At 33.3% G+C, this 19,582-nt stretch overlaps 2 protein-coding genes and 1 long non-coding RNA gene across 4 annotated transcripts; 1 reads left to right on the top strand and 2 right to left on the bottom strand.

The window, feature by feature from the left end:
• Positions 1–270: 270 nt before the first annotated feature.
• Positions 271–9,655, top strand: LOC117133060. 2 transcript variants are annotated; one of them, XR_004456905.1, is made up of 7 exons: positions 271–544; positions 654–744; positions 840–898; positions 1,048–1,100; positions 1,200–1,266; positions 1,359–8,173; positions 8,446–9,655. It is a non-coding gene; the product is annotated as an uncharacterized LOC117133060 (long non-coding RNA). The 2 variants fall into 2 exon arrangements; XR_004456906.1 differs by lacking the exon at positions 8,446–9,655 and having other exon boundaries at positions 631–744; positions 1,359–7,541.
• A 1,855-nt stretch (positions 9,656–11,510) lies between these two features.
• On the bottom strand, positions 11,511–12,431 carry LOC103861309 (14 kDa proline-rich protein DC2.15). The gene has a single exon (XM_009139012.3). The coding sequence runs from the start codon at positions 12,104–12,106 to the stop codon at positions 11,735–11,737; it is 372 nt and encodes a 123-aa protein (XP_009137260.1). The 5' UTR covers positions 12,107–12,431; the 3' UTR covers positions 11,511–11,734.
• A 221-nt stretch (positions 12,432–12,652) lies between these two features.
• LOC117132870 (proline-rich extensin-like protein EPR1) lies at positions 12,653–18,590 on the bottom strand. Its single transcript, XM_033288257.1, has one exon. It carries the CDS (start codon positions 18,588–18,590, stop codon positions 16,362–16,364), a length of 2,229 nt encoding a protein of 742 aa, XP_033144148.1. The 3' UTR covers positions 12,653–16,361.
• Between the last annotated feature and the right edge of the window lie 992 nt (positions 18,591–19,582).

Genomic DNA, 19,582 nt, shown 5'->3' on the forward strand with positions numbered 1-19,582 from the left:
TAGGTCGCTCCAGTAGGGTGATCAGAGCGACTTGGTGGTGTCGCTCCGGACTGGTCGCTCCCATGCCTTGCTCGCCCAATGACCACTCTAAACACTCCTTTTTGAGCTCCAAATACCTCCAAGTGTCTCCAAGAACTTCATGTGGTACTCCAATACCTGATAAGGACTCATGTATGCAAAATGCAACCTAAACATGGCTAAATCCTAATCTATATGATCAAAATGCACATGGATGAATGGATAAAACAATAGAAATATGCAAGATATCACTTTGTCGGAAGTTTATGATGAAGATTCTCTGTGAGGAGATGAGTTGAGATGAGGATGAGAGTTATTTCTTCTCTTTGAAGAAATTGATCGACGCTTCAAGACAATGACTCCACTAGCGCCGGTGAACCTCTAGGAAGAGCTTTTGTTGTGTTTGGTTTACTCGCCGGCGTTGAGGAAGTTCAATTCTTCGTTAACTCTGTCCATGTTTTCTCTTTTAAAAACATGAAAACATCAAATTCAAGGAGTTCATACAACAGTTTAGACACCATGGAAGGTGAGTCTCTTTGTTCTTTTTTTCTTTCTAATTATGAATAGCTGGGTGTTGCTTAATTGTAAGTGAGATTAATATGTCACATTCAGTCTTGATTTGAATATTGGTTCAGGTTCTTCCTCGGCTAGAATAATGTGACGCAGTTTTCTCTCTGCCGTTCAACTTCTGATGAAGTCCATCATGCCATCTTTAAAGCCTCCAAGGTTGTGTACTCTGCTCCTTACAATGGTTGTTTTATATTACTTGGATCTTTTCTCGCCAGTTGCATTTTTACATATGTTTTTGGAATTTATTTCAGTTGCTTTATGGTGATGATGAACTGCTTATTACATATATGCCAAAGGAAGAGGTTGAAAGGTATCATATCTCTCTCGAAGACCTCTTTTTCCCATCTTTCTTTGGTGAAAACAACAGTGAAAGTCTTAAACTGTATTTATCTCTCTCCTGCCTTTCATGTATCACTGTTGTAATTGTTTCTAAATGCTTTTTTCTGGCTATCATTGCAGCTTATTTAATGCTTATGAAGATTCTGACTTTACAAGGACTCGCAGTAGAAACGGTTTATGACTAAAATTATTGCCACTTGATAAGCAAACAAGCTTGATTGTGTTAATCTTCATTACTGATCAACACTGTTTTGGTACTATTGACTGATCAGGTTGAACTGAAGGGAGGTCTTCTAGAACGGTTCACACATGAGATGGAACCGTTTCTAAGGAAGCAAGGTATGCATGTTCGGCTCAACAAAAGGTGTATCTTGCCACTTTCAGCTTTCCTCTTTCACAAAGTTAATTTCTTTTCGTGATTTATTATGTAGGAATAAACTGATGTTGATCATGTTACAGTCAGATGTATCCCAGCCAAAATTGGAAACATAGGTCTGAGATGAATTATGAAACATGATAAGCAGAAAAATTGGAAACTGAGACAATTCCTGATAAGGCATGCAATGGCACCTCGATATTAGACAGTTTGGAAGAATCGAAGATGGGTTTGGATGTGAGAATGTGTAATGGTAATGGGCTTCAAGGGGTTTCAGTTGGGTTGGCAAGTAGTATGATTTATGCTCCTACACTCAAGAAGGATTATGTTAGGAGGAGTAAGTATGAGAAACAATGGGAAGTCAAGGAATTTCAAATCTTTTACATATTTGTTTATGTTGTTGTACTTTTTTAAAAGTTTGCACCGTCTCAGGCATTTTAAAGTGAAAGAATTATAAATCCTGCTACAGCATCCTTAATTCCTTATCCTTTCCCTAACTAAGCATCATAACTATTAAGAAATAAGCAAAATATGGTTTCATAGCATCTGCATATATATTAACGAAATTAACATGATACTCAAAATTAAAACTTTACGAGAACTAAATACACAAAACATGCTTAATACTTTATAGTTATGCAGAAAACTTTTGCTTAAAATATGCAGAAAAAGGTTTATGTGCCGTATTCTACTTACTCTAATTGTAAATTTAAAAATCTTTGTGCCTTTTTGGTATAGTTAAACTAAAACAAACACTGAGAGAAAATAAATAATTATAATTTTAAAGTTTTATTATAACTAGACAAGTTTATAATTTATAAAATGAAGAATAAAATACACCTTAATTCTATTTTAAATTAAAACTAAAATAAAATTTAAAACAACTATAAACCTTAATTCTATTTTAAATTAACACTAAAATAAGATTTAAAATAAATTTGTACTATTAATTTTATTAGACGGTTTACCCTAGTAAGTAACAAAATATGCAAAACTTGTTTGACTTAAATATATAAAAACTTAAATTCGCCATATATAATTTTTTTTTGTAACACGTTTGACTTAAATATGTAAAAACTTAAATTCGCCATACAATAAGGTGATGACTGTTTTGCTAGTTTTTAGATTTTGGTTTTTGGTTTTTAGATTTTGGTTTTTGATTTTTAGATTTTAGATTTTAAATTTTAGTTTTTGATTTTGCAGTAGATTCTAGATTTTTGAAAAGCATGAATGGTTGTTTTAGATTTTGGTTTTTAGTTTTTGGTTTTTAATTTTTGGTTTTTAATTTTTGGTTTTTGTTTTTAAAAATTAAGAAAATGAAAAATATGATTAATAGTAAAAACATTTTTATGAAAAATATAGAAAATAATATTATCAAAGCACATATGAACTTATTTTAAAAATAAATAAATTATTTTGTTGATTCTTAATAATTTCAATTCATAGTTTTAGAAATTAAAAATTTAATGATAAATAAATTATTTTGTTGATTCTATGGTCATGATTGTTTGTTAGGCTAAGATTTCGATTTTTAATTTTTAGTTTTATTTTTAATTTTGGATTTTGCAGTAGATAATTAGTTTTCTGAAAACAAGAATGAGATTTTGATTTTTGTTTTTAAATTTATTAAGATATTTAATCTAATTTCTTTGTTTTTTGTTTTTTTTTTCTGTAATATTAGTTCTTAGAATATGTTTAAATTATTATGGAATTCATTTAAATAAAAAACCTCTAATAGTTTGATATGTGGAAAATATTATTTTCGTGAGTTTGTGTTTATTTTATAAAATGTTGATGTGGTTTTATATATTAATATAATTAATAGCTAGTTAAAAGATAGTTACAAAAAAACTAGTTAAAAAAAAGAGAAAAAAAATTAGTCATGGGATGATGCATTAGAAACCCATAAAATCTGGATTTTGGTTTTTATGAGTAAAATGGCAAAAAAAGTTAAAATCTGGTTTTCCTAAAAAATAGAAAATCTATTTTACCAAAAATTTTGATTGGAAAAAAAGTAGATTCTACAGAAACAAAAGCCAAAATTTAATCTAGAATTTGCAAACAATCAACCTCTAAGACAGAACTGAGAGTTCGTGGATGTGTTAAAAAAAATAAAGAGTTGGTCGATGACAACTGTCATTCCACTCTCCAGAGTGGAAAATAAAACTCGTCGATTACAAGTTGACAACTCGCTCCAAAGATGATAATAAAAAAAATCGGGACCGCATGCAGTTAAATGAAAAAAGGGAAATTGGAGCGTATAACCACAAAAAAAACCGTAATTCATCGTCTAGCTATTTACCCTAACGATTCTATACACGCTGCTACATATATATAATAATACTGTAATACCCTTGAAACTCAACCGGCACAACCTGCTACGAAAATTAATTAAATATCTTAATTATTCACAGCACAAAAGTCATTCGTGTCTTACCCTTGTTCACATCTTCCCTTTTTCACTTCTCTGGTAATTTTGTTGCAGTCGAACAGTTTCCGGCACCGTTTTCCTCCAACGACTCAACAGCTTTTCCATCTCCTGCCTCCTCCCTTTTCAATCGTGTTCGGCGTCAGGGTTCTCCGTTACGGTTTCAGCAGCGGTTAGTAACACACCCTTCCAACCCAACTTCACCAACTCAATTTTTTCTCAGATCTCTCAACCTCCCGTAAGTTCTCCTTCTTTTTTCGTAGATTCTCTTCACCGTCTCCTCCTCTGTGCTTATTTTCTTTCAAGTTGGGGCTCTTCTCAGAATTAGGGTGTTATACTTGTTAAGTCTGTACCATCGTCCGCGTAAATCCCATCGTTCCCGATACGTAATTAGTCTCTTTCACTTTCCAATTTGTTTTAGGATCTCAAGTTCCCGATACATTACAGATCATTAAGGGAAATACATAGTAAATAGTATAGTAATATAATTTGTTATATGGAATAACATCTGTAATACAACTTGCCTGCGTGAAATCTCTTACGCCAATTTTATTTGAGATGGAACAGAAAAACTATATGTTCAGACTATTCTATTTGAGATGGAATCTATTGACAACTTATTCTACTTGAGATGGAAACTAGCTATTTGTAACGTATGCGCTACCATTTTTCATCAACAATACTGTTTGTAATATAAAAGGTTATTTTCTATATAAAATAGAACGAATTACTCTGTCATAACCATGTTTCCCTCTTACTTTGTTCTTTAGGTTTGGCATGAACGATTTAGGCCTTTCAAAAAGATTGTTCGAGACAGGTTTTGAACCCACTGAAAAGACAGATTAACAACTATTTCAACCTCCGTTGGATTGAGGTGATCAAGAATGCATTAGAGGGTTCAATCTTGTTCGTTATTATTTCATGTTCTCTTGATATGAGTTTTGTATCAGTGTATATATATATTTTATATTAGTGTGTATAAGATTTTGCATAGATAAATAATATATTGAACTTAAATGGAATAAAATTTATTATGACATCAAATAAAACAAAATACAATGTGATGTTGAATGAGAATGATATTTATATGATGTTGTCTCTTCCACCTATTTTCTTTAATGTCGTCAATCTTCATTTCCTTTGCTACAATCAATCTGAATTTGGTGTAAGCATTACTTCCTTCTCTGCAATTATAGACACTTCAACATTTGAACAATATGTATTGTATTATATCGTTTGTCACATTTCTATTCTATATTCTCATGTAGAATTGGAAATGCATCTTACTGGTATTTCGAAATTTGGGTTTAGTTTATGAAAGATTGGGGTTGACATTGAATTAGGGTTTATATTTGGGTTAGGGTTTAGTGACTAGAGTTTAGGGTTTAGTATTTAGTAAGTGAGGGAGTATGGTTTGGGTCAGCATTAATTTTTTCATGCAATTATAGACATTTCATAATATCTCCAACATGTGCTATGTCATTTATTTTGTTCCATTCTATTTGGGTTTAGGGTTTATATTTGGGTGAGGGTTTAGTGATTAGAGTTTAACGTTTAGTATTTAGAAGGCAAAAAGGTATGGTTGGGATCATCATTAACTTCTTTTATGCAATCATAAACATTTTATAATTTCACCAATACAGATTATGTTATTTATTTTGTTCCATTCTATTTGGAATTCATGTTTATATTTGGGTTTATAGTTTATATTAGGGTTTAGAGCTTATGGTTTAGGGTTTAGTGATTATAATTTAGGGTTTAGTATTTTGAAGGTGAGAGGGTATATGGTTGGGGACTTGGGGTCATCATTAAGTTCTTTCTTGCAATTATAGACATTTCATAATTTCACCAATATATACTATGTTATTTATTTCGTTCTATTCTATTTGGGTTAAAGTTTATATTTGAATTTAAAGTTTATGTTTAGGTAAGGGTTTAGTTTCCATGTTATTTGGTTCACCTATTCTATTTCGTCATCATGAGTAGCAATGTTAAGGAATTGGTTTCTCCGTTACGTTCCCATAAGTTGTAATACGCGTACACTTAGTATTACTTTATTTTCCTTCGTAATGTCACTATTATACGTGATAATTACATCTGGCTTCTCCCTGCGTATATGTATATGTGTGTTTATATTTGACACAAAAGCACCACGTCGCCTATTTTAACTATTGTAACTGGTAACTTGTAACTTAAAAGGACATAACCGGCTAAAAGGTGAGCAAAAAGACAGATACTGAATTATGTCAAAATCAGTGTTAGTTACCTAATTTGTCTCTGAAAAATGGCTATTACGCTAATAAGCCCATGAAAAAAGACCCATGCTTCATCCATGAACCTAATCGCAACTTTCGATGACGAATTACGAGTGAAGGTACGTATTTGAATTATCCATATTTTGATTAAAAGATATTCTTTTTTATAATTATGCAATTTGAGTTTTTGGTGTGATAGTAATATGCAGTTTGAGTTCAAAATTAATTGACACTAAAGAGTAAATTATCTCATAGCTTTTTTTGTATATTACTTACGTCTTATTTACAATCTCCATGAGGAATATTTCCATCACCCACTCGTGATAAGAATCAGCCTTATATGTCGCTTCGCTGATATTTTGTTATGAAGTAATTTTAGGTTAAATTAGCCAGACTAATTTGGGTTAGATCGATATCAGTTAAAATCTTTGGATAATTTTGATAGACTGAAATCAGTTCGGATATACATCAGATTCTATTACTACTACTAGGTAAGGAGCCCGTGCGATGTCGCACGGGATCTCTATTTTATAAAAACAAATAAACTACATTTTATAAATGAATTTTTTTTATAAAACTGTTATATAATTGCTAACGAACATCATAAGAAAATAAGATGATTTCCGACCGAATTACTTTAAAAAAAAATCCATAAGAATTTCTCACAAAACCCCGTGAAAAATAAAAATCGCACAAATCTTTAGAAAACCATCAGGAAATGTGTGTGTAGTTTTTGATCCAAATTAGATGTATACGTGACTACACAAATATATGTGATGGTTTATAAATATATAATATTGTAAAATAACTAAATTATCCAAGAAATAAATGACATGATATTTGTACTCAATCTTAATATTCTTTAAAAAGTAAAATAGATATAAAAATGAATTCAACTATAACTCACTAAAAACTTATGCAAATTTAAGATAAAAACTAACAAGATGAAAAGCTACATACTTATACATTTTGACAATTTATTTTATTTCAATATAATTTTTAAGATGAAAAAAACACAATCTTAAAGTAAAACTTACAGTTTACTTATTTTGACAATTTCGTTTAAATTAATGCAATTTTTATGATGAAAACACATTGTTAGATAAAAAAATATTACTATATATTGACAACTTCTTTTAAACCAATATAAATAAAAAAATACAATTTTAAAATGAAAAGTTGTTAAAAAAATTGAAAAGTTACATCATCAGACATTAATTGAGATTCATGTTATTAGAAAGATACTTATTGAGATATTATAAGTAGAGAAATTCTATAGGATAGACCTAAAAAAATTTATGTCACAAATATAGACTTTAAAAAAAATTGACCAAAATAAACTTAAATATTTTATCAAAAGAAGTACATATACACTTATACCCCTAGGGTTAATTAATATAGACATTAGAGTTTAGAGTTAAGATGTGGGGTTTAAGATTTACGGTTTAAGGTTTAGGGTTTAAAATTTAGGATTTAGGGTTTAGAGTTGAGGAGTGGGGTTTTGAGGATAGAATTTTAAATTTTAAAAATTTAAAAAAGTTTAAAATTTTCAAAAACAAAATGTTATTTTGGTTATTTTAATTTTTGGAGTTTATTTTTGTGACAAAAATTTAAAAATATCTATTTGAGATAATTGTCCTTCTAATTATTTGAAACTAATTATTTTTAACGAAAGAACACAATTTTTAATAGCAACTCAATTTTGTTGCTAGACGAGGTAATCATTTTTCTCATAGGAAAATAAAATCTAAATCCAACGGTTGCGTTTTCAATACTTTGTAATATTACAGACAAAATTTTCTTTCTCCTATAAAATCCAACGTTATCAATCTCTTTCACTAAAAGACGTGTTCTTCTGGTCTTTGCCCTGATCAACGTTTCTCTAAGAGCATCTCCAACCCACCTTTATTTCTACCTCTATAATAGCATTTAGAGGCAAAATCACTCTAACCCATCTCTATTTTTGCCTCTAAAATAGAGATTGCTATTTTTTCCTCTATTTATAGGGGAAGAAATAGCATTCCTCTATATTTTGCTCTATATATAGAGATCTCTATTTTAGAGAAATACATTGGAGTAAAACCCATCTCTATTATAGAATTCCTCTATTTTAGAGGTAAAAATAGAGAAATACATTGGAGATGGTCTAAAGGATGCACTCCTTCTATAGACGCTCCTTTGTAAAAGGTATTTCATTTGTTTTCTTTTGGATTCAACGCGTCTCATCAATTAATACACCTTTTGCAGTCACTCTTTTTTTTTCAATCTATATATTGAAATTTCAAATTTATTTTCCCTTTCAACTCATCGTCATCCAAGTAACATTAATTTTCCTCTCATTCAGTTCCATCATCTCCCTTCGTAACTGTTTTTGTCTCTGCAATATTTATTACGAGTTCACCTTTGCTTTGTTAATTATAAGAAAATAAATCAATCAGTGGTTGCTGTTTTATCTGAAGGGGCATCTATCTCTTTTAAAATGTTTCGGATTGCATGGGAGGAGATGGAGTGAATCATGTCTTTGTTTTTTGGCCAACCAAGATTACTTACCGATTTCCAACTTATTTCTCTCTGAGATTGGTACTTTCCAAGTTTTTTCACTGCAGTTAATTATAAGAGTTCTAATTATAATGTTTTCTACTCAATTCTCTTTTCACTTTTATGTATTTTTGTTAATTGATATTTGATGTTTTGCCAGAAGAACTGATCTGAGAGTAGCTTTCTATTTTCTAATTCTGTTGACGTCACTTTTCGTACGTGTATGAGTAAAACTAATTATAAATGAGACAGAATTATTCAAAAAACACCGAATTAGAATTTAATAAGGAACAACTCTCATTAAGGCACTGAAGGATGTGGGAGACAAAACGTTTGAAAAACAGAGAAGGTTAAAAATGATTGGCTAAAGAATTTGATTATGTTTTCCAGAAAGAAATTGGTTTACGAATACAAATACAAGCATTAACTCTTCATAATATAACGCACTCTATGTATTAATTTTAGTTTATAACTCAACTGATTACTTTATCTTTGAAATGTCTCATAATATATATAGACAGTCAAGAAACACTATGTGAAGAGTCACATATGTTCAAAGAAAATATACATATGTTCACTAAAGAAAAGATACATATAATCAACAAAGAGATACATCTTTAAAGTGAAGAGTCATATATCTTCGTTTAAAGAAAAAATCAATCTCTTTAGTTTTTTATATGAAAAGTTGCATTTATTTGTTTTTAATATGAAAAATTGCATATATTGCTTGTGAAAAGATACAACACTTAAAATTTATATATTTTAAAAAGTAAAAAAGATGAAAACATACAACATTTAAAATTATAATGAAAATTCAGTTTTTATGAACAAAGACAGCTTTTTAACATTAATCAGATTAGGGATTATCTGCATAAATAAAAAATTGTGAAGACAATGCCTGGAAATATATTTTGATGTAACCGCTATTATGAAATTTAGATCACTTAGGGTATGACTGGTTTTCCCGCTACCACCCGCAAACGCAGCTTTTGCGGTTGGTAGCGGTTGCTGGCGTTTTGCAACAATCGCTCAAACCGCTCTAAACCGCTCCAAATCGCTCCAAATCGCTCTGAACCTCATAAATTCAAAAGCTGGTTCCAGCTAGCGTTTGCGGTTGCGGGCGTTTGCGGGAGGATAAAAAAAATTATTTTTTTTCCAAAACAATATAAATACAAAAATAAAAAATTCAATAAAAAAATTAAACTGAAATTATAAAAATGCTAAAATATATCAATTAAATTTTAATTAATATTATAAAACTTTAAAATAAAAATATTTTCTATATTTTTAAAAAATTTAAACTATAACTTTCTAAATATAAATTTTATATTTATTATAATATTATTATTTTTGATATTTTATAATTGTATAAAATATAAATATTGTTAATTTATTATTTAACTGCTGCTGCATTTGGTAGTTAACCAGTCATAAGTATCCCGCAAACGCACAAATTTCTAACCGCATAACCAGTCGTACAAATCTCTTAAAACCGCTAGAAACCGCAACCACCCGCATCCGCAAACTCCCGCAACCGCAACCGCAACCGCTGCGGTTAAACCAGTCAGGCCCTTAATTAGCACCCTTTTACAAAACATCTTGTAAATCATTATATAAAACAGGGCTTTTAACCACCGTAACATCTACTTCTTATTTTCCTCACATCAAACCATAACCATTACATCATCTTCTTAGTTCTCTTTGAAATAGATATTGCTGTAACCGCTATTTTTTGTATTTTAGATCCCTTAATTATCACCCTTTCACAAAACACCTTTTAAATCAATATATAAATCATGACTTTTAACCACCGTAACATCAACATAAGATCATCTTCTTTTGTTCCTCAAATGAAACCATAACCTTTATGTCTTTTTTTCCTAAACATTGTAAAAGATGATAGTTATAAGTACGTGTAAGAAAACAGCAGAAAAAGACAAATACACTTTCAGTATAAGCTTAGATGGTAACACCGTATCGGTTGAATCGGTTTGTGTTTCCGATTTGCTTTCTCATATGAAATATATAGGCTTGGATCGACAAAAAAAATTTCTGCATGTTGTAACATTTTTTTATCCTTCGATCTTAAAATGCGTGTGTATGACTTCAGCTAAGTTCAGACCCGGCCATGAAAAACTAAAAAAATAAGACGTATCGTATATTTTTGTACAGAATAAAGTTTGCATTTAACGCAATAAGTAATCTCTACACTAATGAACACATCAAGACATGAACTTAGAATTTCTATATGTCACAAAAAAAATTAGCAACAAATAGCAACATAAACATTTATATAAACTAAAATGGGATATTATTATTTATGGGTTTGTTTTACGATAGCAACAATTACAAGAAGGACACGGCAATAACATGTAACGGGTATAAACAAATTTGTATGTACGAAAGACAGACCTTTTCATCTAGTATAAGAAAATTGAAACTAATGATTTCATTATTTCGGTTAGGATTTTTTATTATCCAATCATGTAAAACTCTTCCTACTATTTTTTGTTTATAACATTTCATTTGAATATCTTTTAAAAATTTGTAACCAAATAACTGCTTAGAACTCTTTTTTCCACCATTTTATTATTAGTTTGATTAGTGAAAATTTTATTTTGAGAAATGCATGTCAGATACTATTTATAGATTTTAAAAATCTATTTGAATAGTCACAACTCTTCAATTTGAATAATCACATTCTTTCAATTTAAAGATAGTTATTTTGAAAAGATGCTTATAAGGCTTCTTGAAAAGACACAATTTTTTGACATTTTTTAGAAAAAACACAATCTTTCAACATAAATGAAATTCACAACCTTTGGAATTAATTGGGATTGCTATTATTAGTAGATATGTTGAATATCATAGATATTCAACTGAACTGATACATATCTTTTATATATCATTTAGGTTCTATCCAAATTTTTGGGAAATCATATTCTCACATACTAAATCCGCAATTTGCTCTTTTTAACATATGATATGGGGGAACAAAACAAACGTAACACTTAATTATATATTATGACTCGTCCACATAACAGATTTATTCAAATATTATTCTTCGTACACATAACAACATTTGTAGTCCTTATTATTACGCCCTGTTTAACAACGAAAAACACATCAACACTGCATAACATGAATAAGAAAACATACTTGCGTTGTAAGTAGTTACTGGATAAGGTTCTCGTTTCTAATCAGGTGAGATTAAGGGCTAGATACTGGTGGTGGTGGACACTGAAAGCCAATAGGAAAAACCATATTACAAGCGAAAAATATTGTTCTAACGGCTTTATCGATACCGTAAACCAAAGGAAGTGGCCTGAAGACAAAGCAGAGGCAATCGGCTACTTGGACGTTCGTAAGGCCAGTGATAGCACTGCAACACGGCCGTGCTCTGGTGTCGCCAGCAATGACATTGCCTAGGCCAAGGACATTGGCGCATACACCAAGTTGCAATGGATCTCTAGGACACGTACCAAAGCCCGGTGAAGGCGAGAGAAAGAGGTCAGCCTCAGCGAGGCTGAAGATGAGGAAGATGATGATGAGGCTAATGGTGGTTGAGCTCTTTGAGACCATTTTTTTTTTGTATTTTGTTGATTTTAAAGTGTGAATGCTTATGGTGAGGCTATGTGGGTGGGTAGTACTATTTATAGAGCCATGAAAAGCATTGAATATAAAACGTCATCACCTTTATTATTTAACTCGAATTGCCTAACAGTAATTTCATATAATTAAATGAGGTCTTAAAGATTTAGGCAAGTGTTACCCCACAGTACTCTCTCTCTCTCTCTCATGTACCTTTAAGCATCTCTGAGCTTGGTTCGAATTATGAGTTTGTAATGGGCAATAGTGAGATCTTCCGTCCGTTTCTCTTATATAATATTCTCTTTGTTTCATATTAAGTGTCGTTGAAAAAAAAAAATTTGCTGCAAAGAGTAACTAAAAGTATGTGATATTTGAGCTTTTATCTTGTTTCTCTTTTTTTCTTACTAGGGGTTTTCCGTGCCGGGGATTGTTAATTACTATTAGTTTTTTAATTATTTTATTTAAACAATTTAGTTATAATGGCTAACTGTTAATATATTTTATGGAAATTAATAGATGAAAAACTATTTTGCCGTGGCACTTTAGAAAAATTAAGTATAATAAATAAGAATGTATATTAATAATTTTGTGAAAATATATTAGCCTTCTATATATAAGTATTTTATATTAATATTTAGTGCTTCAAAATACTTTGTAATAATTGGATATTACGTTTTACATTGTGGAAATAGATTAGATACATGAATTTGGATTGTAGTATCTCATTTAACTCAATATTATCTTTACAAAATTAAAAAAGTGAATTTTTGTTGTTGCTTTAAATCTCTAATGGGTCATAAACCAAATGAATATTATTTAAAAATATAATCAGAGATTTAAGTGATATATATACTTCGGTATGTTTATAATCTAGACCAAAGAATATAAAACATGTTTTGCATATTTTGGCAGAATATAGTTTCTGAAAAACATATATAAATTATTTAGAATAGACCAATATCATCGAAAGTGATGTCTCATAACTTAGAGAAGAAAAAATATGAAGTATACTTTGCATATTTTGGCAGTAAAAAACAGATATAAATTATTTAAAATAGACTATATCATAAAAAGTGATGTCTCATAAGCGAGAGCAAAACTTATTTTGACTTGACTATACAATAATTATATAAATATTCATATTCATATATATATATATATATATATATATATTTATTATGTTGGTTTATGTATATTTATTATGTTTACAAATATATTCACTTGCAGTTCCATGAAAATGTATTTTTTACATTGTGAATCTTTTGCTGTTCCAACATGAACTCATTGCATGAAATTGATGATGCACTATATATGTACAAAATCCAGAAGCACACCAAACTAAATCAAAACAAACCAACAAAAGGTATCTACAGTAAGACTTTCGAGATGTGAGGCAACCAAAATGCTAATCAATCTGTTTCTATAGGTTTCGCAAGCAGACAGTTAAAATGTTCCAGATTTGATAAACTTCAGATGATGATGAAGTTCTTGAGATATTTAGTAGGAAACTAGAATATGGTTATTAATCTTCACGGATTACTTTAGAGGTTTATACTTATATGTATGTTTCTCTGCTTCGTTATAATGAAGATCTTATAGTAGTGTAAAAGTGAAAAAAGAACTGGCATGATCTAATGTATGAAGTCCCTGAGAAAGATGATATGAAAACGACGATGCCATATGATCGTTAACTGTATGCTATTCTTGAAGCTTAAATTTATCATTAACACAACCATATTCCAACAAATTTTATTTATCAACAAAACACCAAATGTGTTTCCTAGTCTTAACAGCAACAAAAAAACCAAGGATAAAATAAAATCCTGAAACAGGTTTGCATTAGAAAATATATTGGAGATTAAAATATTTAAACTGTAGAATAAACAGGGAAACAATAGAGGTGAGGCAATCAAGTTTGAGCTAAGGTCCTTCTTATGTTCTCAAGCTAAGAAATGCATGGCTTCTTCCTTTCACACACATCCTCCGTGGGTGGATCCTTGAGTCGTGTATCCAACTGAAACAGCTGCACCTGTGGCTAGAGGTGGATCAGCCTTACTTCCTTCAACAACCCTAAGACTATCACTCAGCAGTTGTTTTATCTGAGGCATCACGGATCATCCTATCAGATGGATTAGTTGAGACCAATCCGGCTCCAGGCATGTCGTCACTACGGTGGTTACCACCTCCTTAGCAAAAAAATGACAAATATTAAACAGCAGAAAAGATTTGTTCTGCTTAGGTTTGTTTCTGTCTAGATGTGTGCCTACTTGTTCTGCAAAGCTTGGGAGTTGCGGCTGCTGATGTTTATCAAATATGCGGGAGATGGTGAATGATTGAGCTCTAATGTGAAGTTGAACTCAGATAGAGTCAGCTGAAAAGTGAAGGTTCTACCCACTAACTCATCTCATCGTGGCTGTGATCTCTCATGGGCTTCCTCAGCATATGAGTTCTGAGTATGTGATCCTAATATATAAGAACACATGTTATGTATCTGGGCTACCTCTGCAGCAAGGGTAAAACTTAGTTCTATTTCTAGACTCGAAACAAAATAAATATAAAGTCAAGTACACACCCATAAGATCACCTCCCTTCTTAACATTTCTTGCTTCCCAGAAACACAAAACACGGGTGACAACAGTTTTATGACACCGGCCTGCCTTCAAATCACCGGAAAGAACCTGTGGAATAGTCATAGTTAAAACCGGCGTGTTAGAGAGATAATAAGCTACGAAAAGCAAGAAGGACAATAAAATAGAAACAACTCTTTGTGGATCTATATATATACAACCTTTTAGTACCGTAGAAGATGTTGATATAGAATTGAAGACTAAGTAGCGGGAGCTCCGATTCAGTGCAATGATTTACAGCGGTAACAGTATCAATTGAAGTCGCTCAAGGGTGTTACCGGCTGGACTTTCAAGAGACGGTGGTCGTCTAGGAAAACCTAAGGACACAGATAAGGAAAACTCAGTTGAGGTCGTTGAATAACTCATATTGGAAATGAATAAGAGGAAGAGCAAAAGGAAATGGGATTCCTCGACCATTCAGATTAACATGCGGGCTCGTAAAAAAATCCAATAATACCCGAATCCATGTGTGATGTGGCAAAAAGCAATTTTTCTATTGGATGATTTTTCAAGCTGACGTGGACGTCCTCCCTGAAGCTGCTACTCTTTTTTTTTTTCTGTTCAACGAAATATTAGCTACTCTAAAACCTCTTTTTTATTGGTTTGGACAATAGAAAAAGGCAGATTACCTTAGAACTTTTTTAGTATTAGATCTACAACAAAATGGATTTAAGATGTTTATAAAATTAATATATTTTATTTTATTTAATATATTAGTTTATTTTAATTATTTTTTTATTTTGTGGATTTGGATCGAATATCTCATCCACGAATGAACCTGTCAACAGAGTTTTTCCGCTGCCCATGCCATCGTTCTTTATCAGCGAGGCAGCAGCCAAAGTTAAGTATGCAGCGGGATCCTTTTGGTATGGACTTGTAATGCCTCTGACCTCCGCTCTATCGCACGCCTTTTTCATCTCCCTACAGATTAAATGGATACTTAGGTAGGAACCCTTCTTGCAATATATTATTTTGAGATTCTTTCACGCAAGATCAGTTCTAACAATATAACTTCTTAAGTGATTTTATATGATAAGTAACCCATGTGCGCACGGTTTAAATCTAAGGTCATGGATGTATGCATTTTTTATTAATTTACTGGATGTAGTTTATAATATGTGTGTCGTCATCCAACCGGTTAAACATTATGTTTTTCTGTTCACAAAATTGTTAAATAATCAGTTCATAACAAAAAATCAGAATCTACACTAATTTGAATTTGACTCTATTTATTTATAGGAACAGAAAAGGTTAATATCAAGAAATATAGGAGACGCCGAGTTTACGGTCTTTTTTTCCCGAAAGGTTACAGATTCTTGTTGTTCGATAAAAAAAGTTCGTTAGATTCTGCATGCATTTTGTTTGAGACGTTTACGTGTGTATCAAGTTGTTCGATAAAAAAGTTCGGAGCGCTATCCATGAACTCCGAAGGTTTCGTATGTTTAAGAAACAAATATAATTACACAATGGTAAGCCAGTATAATCTTTATAGACTTTTTTATTTCATTATCGGAATAAAGTATAAAAGTTACAAAGCTCAAGTTATATGAGAACAGGAGAGTAACGGTTTGAGTGTATATTGAGTATACTTTTAGTTACTGGGTGGCAAAAGGAAGTGGTCATGGGCAAGTGAAGCCTGGAGGAGTACTGGAACCGCGGCCACAATTCCTGAAGAGTGTGCTGATATTAGGAGGGAGACTTCCACGTGGTGCTCTAGCTGACTCACACAAGCAAGCAAGTGCATCAGCATCAGACAGGTTACGGAGGATAGAACAACATGCCTGCACACTTCCAATTCCTATAATACGATCCATAATACTTAGGATATTTTCACATATTCTTAATTGGGGGCCAATCCTACGGGGGCATATTCCAAGCAGAGAAGGTGGAGGTGGTGGCGGGGACCTTGGCAAAGGTACCGGTGGTGCACGTGGTGGAGAAGTTGGTGGAGACACTGGTGGTACTCTTTGTGGAGGAACAGCTGGTGGAAGTTCTGGTGGAGAGACCGGTGGTGCCCGTGGAGTAGAAGTTGGTGAAATTCTTGGCGGAGACATTGATGATGTTTGTGGAGGAGCTGTTGGTGGACGTCTTGGTGGAGACACAGGTGGTACAAGCGTAGGAGAGGTTGGTGGTGCTTCTGGTGGAGACATAGGTGGTGCCTTTGGAGGAAATGTTGGTGGGCTTCCTGACGGAGACATCAGTGGTGCAAGCGGCGGAGAGGTTGGTGGTGTTCTTGGAGGAGACATAGGTGGTGCTCGCGGAGGAGCTGTTGATGGTGTTATAGGTGGAGACAATGGAGGTGTTTGTGGAGAAACCGTTGGTGGAATCCTAGGCGGTGACATGGGTGGTGATCGTGGAGGAGAGGTCGGTGGTGTTTGTGGAGAAATTGTTGGTGGTATTCTTGGCGGAGACATCGGTGGTGTACTTGGCGGAGACATTGGTGGTGTTCTTGGAAGAGACACTGGTGGAAGAGAGACTGGTGGTATTTTTGGAAGAGGCACTAGTGGAAGAGAGACTGGTGATATTCTTGGAAGAGACACTGGTGGAAGAGACACTGGTGGTATTTTTGGAAGAGATACTGGTGGAAGAGACACTGGTGGTAATCTTGGAATAGAAATTGGTGGAAGAGATATTGGTGGTGTTCTTGGAAGAGACACTGGTGGAAGAGATATTGGTGGTGTTCTTGGAAGAGACACAGGTGGAAGAGACACTGGTGGTATTCTTGGAAGAGACACGGGTGGAAGAGATACTGGTGGTGTTCTTGGAAGAGACACTGGTGGAAGAGATACTGGTGGTGCTCTTGGAAGAGACACAGGTGGAAGAGACACTGGTGGTATTTTTGGAAGAGATACTGGTGGTATTCTTGGAAGAGACACCGGTGGAAGAGAGACTGGTGGAAGAGACATTGGTGGTAATCTTGGAAGAGACACAGGTGGAAGAGACACAGGTGGTATTCTTGGAAGAGACACTGGTGGAAGAGACACTGGTGGTATATTTGGAAGAGACACTGGTGGTGTTCTTGGAAGAGACACGGGTGGAAGCGAAACTGGTGGAAGAGACACTGGTGGTATTCTTGGAAGAGATACTGGTGGAATTGTTGGCGGGTTCCTTGGCGGATACACGGGTGGTGCACTCAGAGGAGAGGTTGATGGAGTTCTTGGTGGCGAAACAGGTGGTGTTTGTGGAGGAATCATTGGTGAATTTTTTGGTGGAGACGCTGGTGGTAAACGTGGAGAAGAGGTTGGTGACGTTTTTGGCGGAGAAACAGGTGGTGCTAGTGGAGAAATCATCGGCGGACTCCTAGGCGGAGACACTGGTGGTGCACGTGGAGGAGAGGTTGGTGGTATTTTTGGTGGAGACATTGATGGTGTTTGTGGAGCAGCTGTTGGTGAACTTTTTGGCGGAGACACTGGTGATGTACTTGGAGGAGAGGTTGGTGGTGTTTTTGGCGGGGACACTGGTGATGCACGTGGAGGAGACATTGGTGGTGTTCTTGACGGAGACACAAGAGGTGTTCGTGACGGGATCGTTGGGGGAGACACTGGTGTTCCACGAGGAGGAGAATTTGGTGGTATTCTTGTTGGAAACACTGGTTGTGTTTGTGGAGGAACCGTTGGTACACTCCTCGGTGGAGACATTGGTGGTGTACGCGGAAGAGAGGTTGGTGGCATTCTTGGCGGAGAAACTGGTGATGCACGAGGAGGAGAAGTTGGTGCCGCTCTTGGCTTTGGTGGTGGAGGTGGAGGTGCACGGGGGCGAGTTGGTCTATTGGCTTCAGTGTGGCCTGAGAGGAAGATGGTGAGTGCAAAGAAGAGAGCTAAGGCTGTTGGTGAATATTTTGGATCCATTTTCTTCATGGTGTTTTGTCCTCAACGGAGGACTGTTGTATAGATATTGGTGATCTGAAATGAAGTTAGCTTGTTAGTATTTATAGGGTTTTAAGATGCTCGCTACGATGTCTATGTGCCACTTTTTACTATTGCCAACCCTCATCATGATAGGCTTAGAGATAGATGTGCTTCACTCTACATATGTAGGAGCCGCGTGTCTTTACATTAAGGGCCTGTGAGAATTAATTTTATTCATCTATTTATTAAATTTACGTGACTATATTCACATTTCATATGTTAGCACGTTCGTTTAGACAATCTCAATGTGAGATCTAGTAGAGGTGTCAAAACGGCAAGACATGCGAGCTAGCGAGGTATACCGATCCTTGGTTAAGTATGACAATTGTACTGTCTAAAAACCTTGGGATCATTTTGTTAAATTCTGTTTTTTCTTATATATTGTACACTTGGGACAGGATCAAACTGAAGCTCTTGTATCATTCATAAAATTATCGGTGTTGTATTTTATATTAGTTCTATAGTAAAAGTAATTAAGAATTAATCAGTCGGTGATGACTAGTTTAGTTCGATTAGTAACTCTTATGACATAGCTTTAAGCAGATCTTATCATAGTACATGTTCAATTTTTATCGCAGATCAGTATATATATATTTTCACACATACATATATATAAAGCGCAGGATGAACTAATATAATAAAAATTAAAAATATATAGTATTAACAAATTAAATATGTATATGTTTGAATTTTTTTAATATGCATACAATTATGTTTTCTTTATATAATCATATGTATGTTGGACCGAGCATTTGTAATTGTAATTGTAGAGTGAAATCTATTTTGAATTTGTGATGAGCCTGATGATTTGGGATTAAAAATTTTATCACCTTGTTTATACCTATAGAAACCGTAATGTGGTAATCAAGTGAATTTTTATTACAAAACAGGTTCTACAACTTTTTAATACTTTACTTTAACATCATTGAGAA

This window comes from Brassica rapa, chromosome A03, assembly GCF_000309985.2.
Source record: "Brassica rapa cultivar Chiifu-401-42 chromosome A03, CAAS_Brap_v3.01, whole genome shotgun sequence".
NCBI classification, from domain to species: Eukaryota; Viridiplantae; Streptophyta; class Magnoliopsida; order Brassicales; family Brassicaceae; genus Brassica; species Brassica rapa.

What these genes read in the sequence shown, in the direction of transcription:
- LOC103861309 (XM_009139012.3), bottom strand. Translation starts at nt 12,106, where the DNA reads ATGGTCTCAAAGAGCTCAACCACCATTAGCCTCATCATCATCTTCCTC.
- LOC117132870 (XM_033288257.1), bottom strand. Translation starts at nt 18,590, where the DNA reads ATGGATCCAAAATATTCACCAACAGCCTTAGCTCTCTTCTTTGCACTC.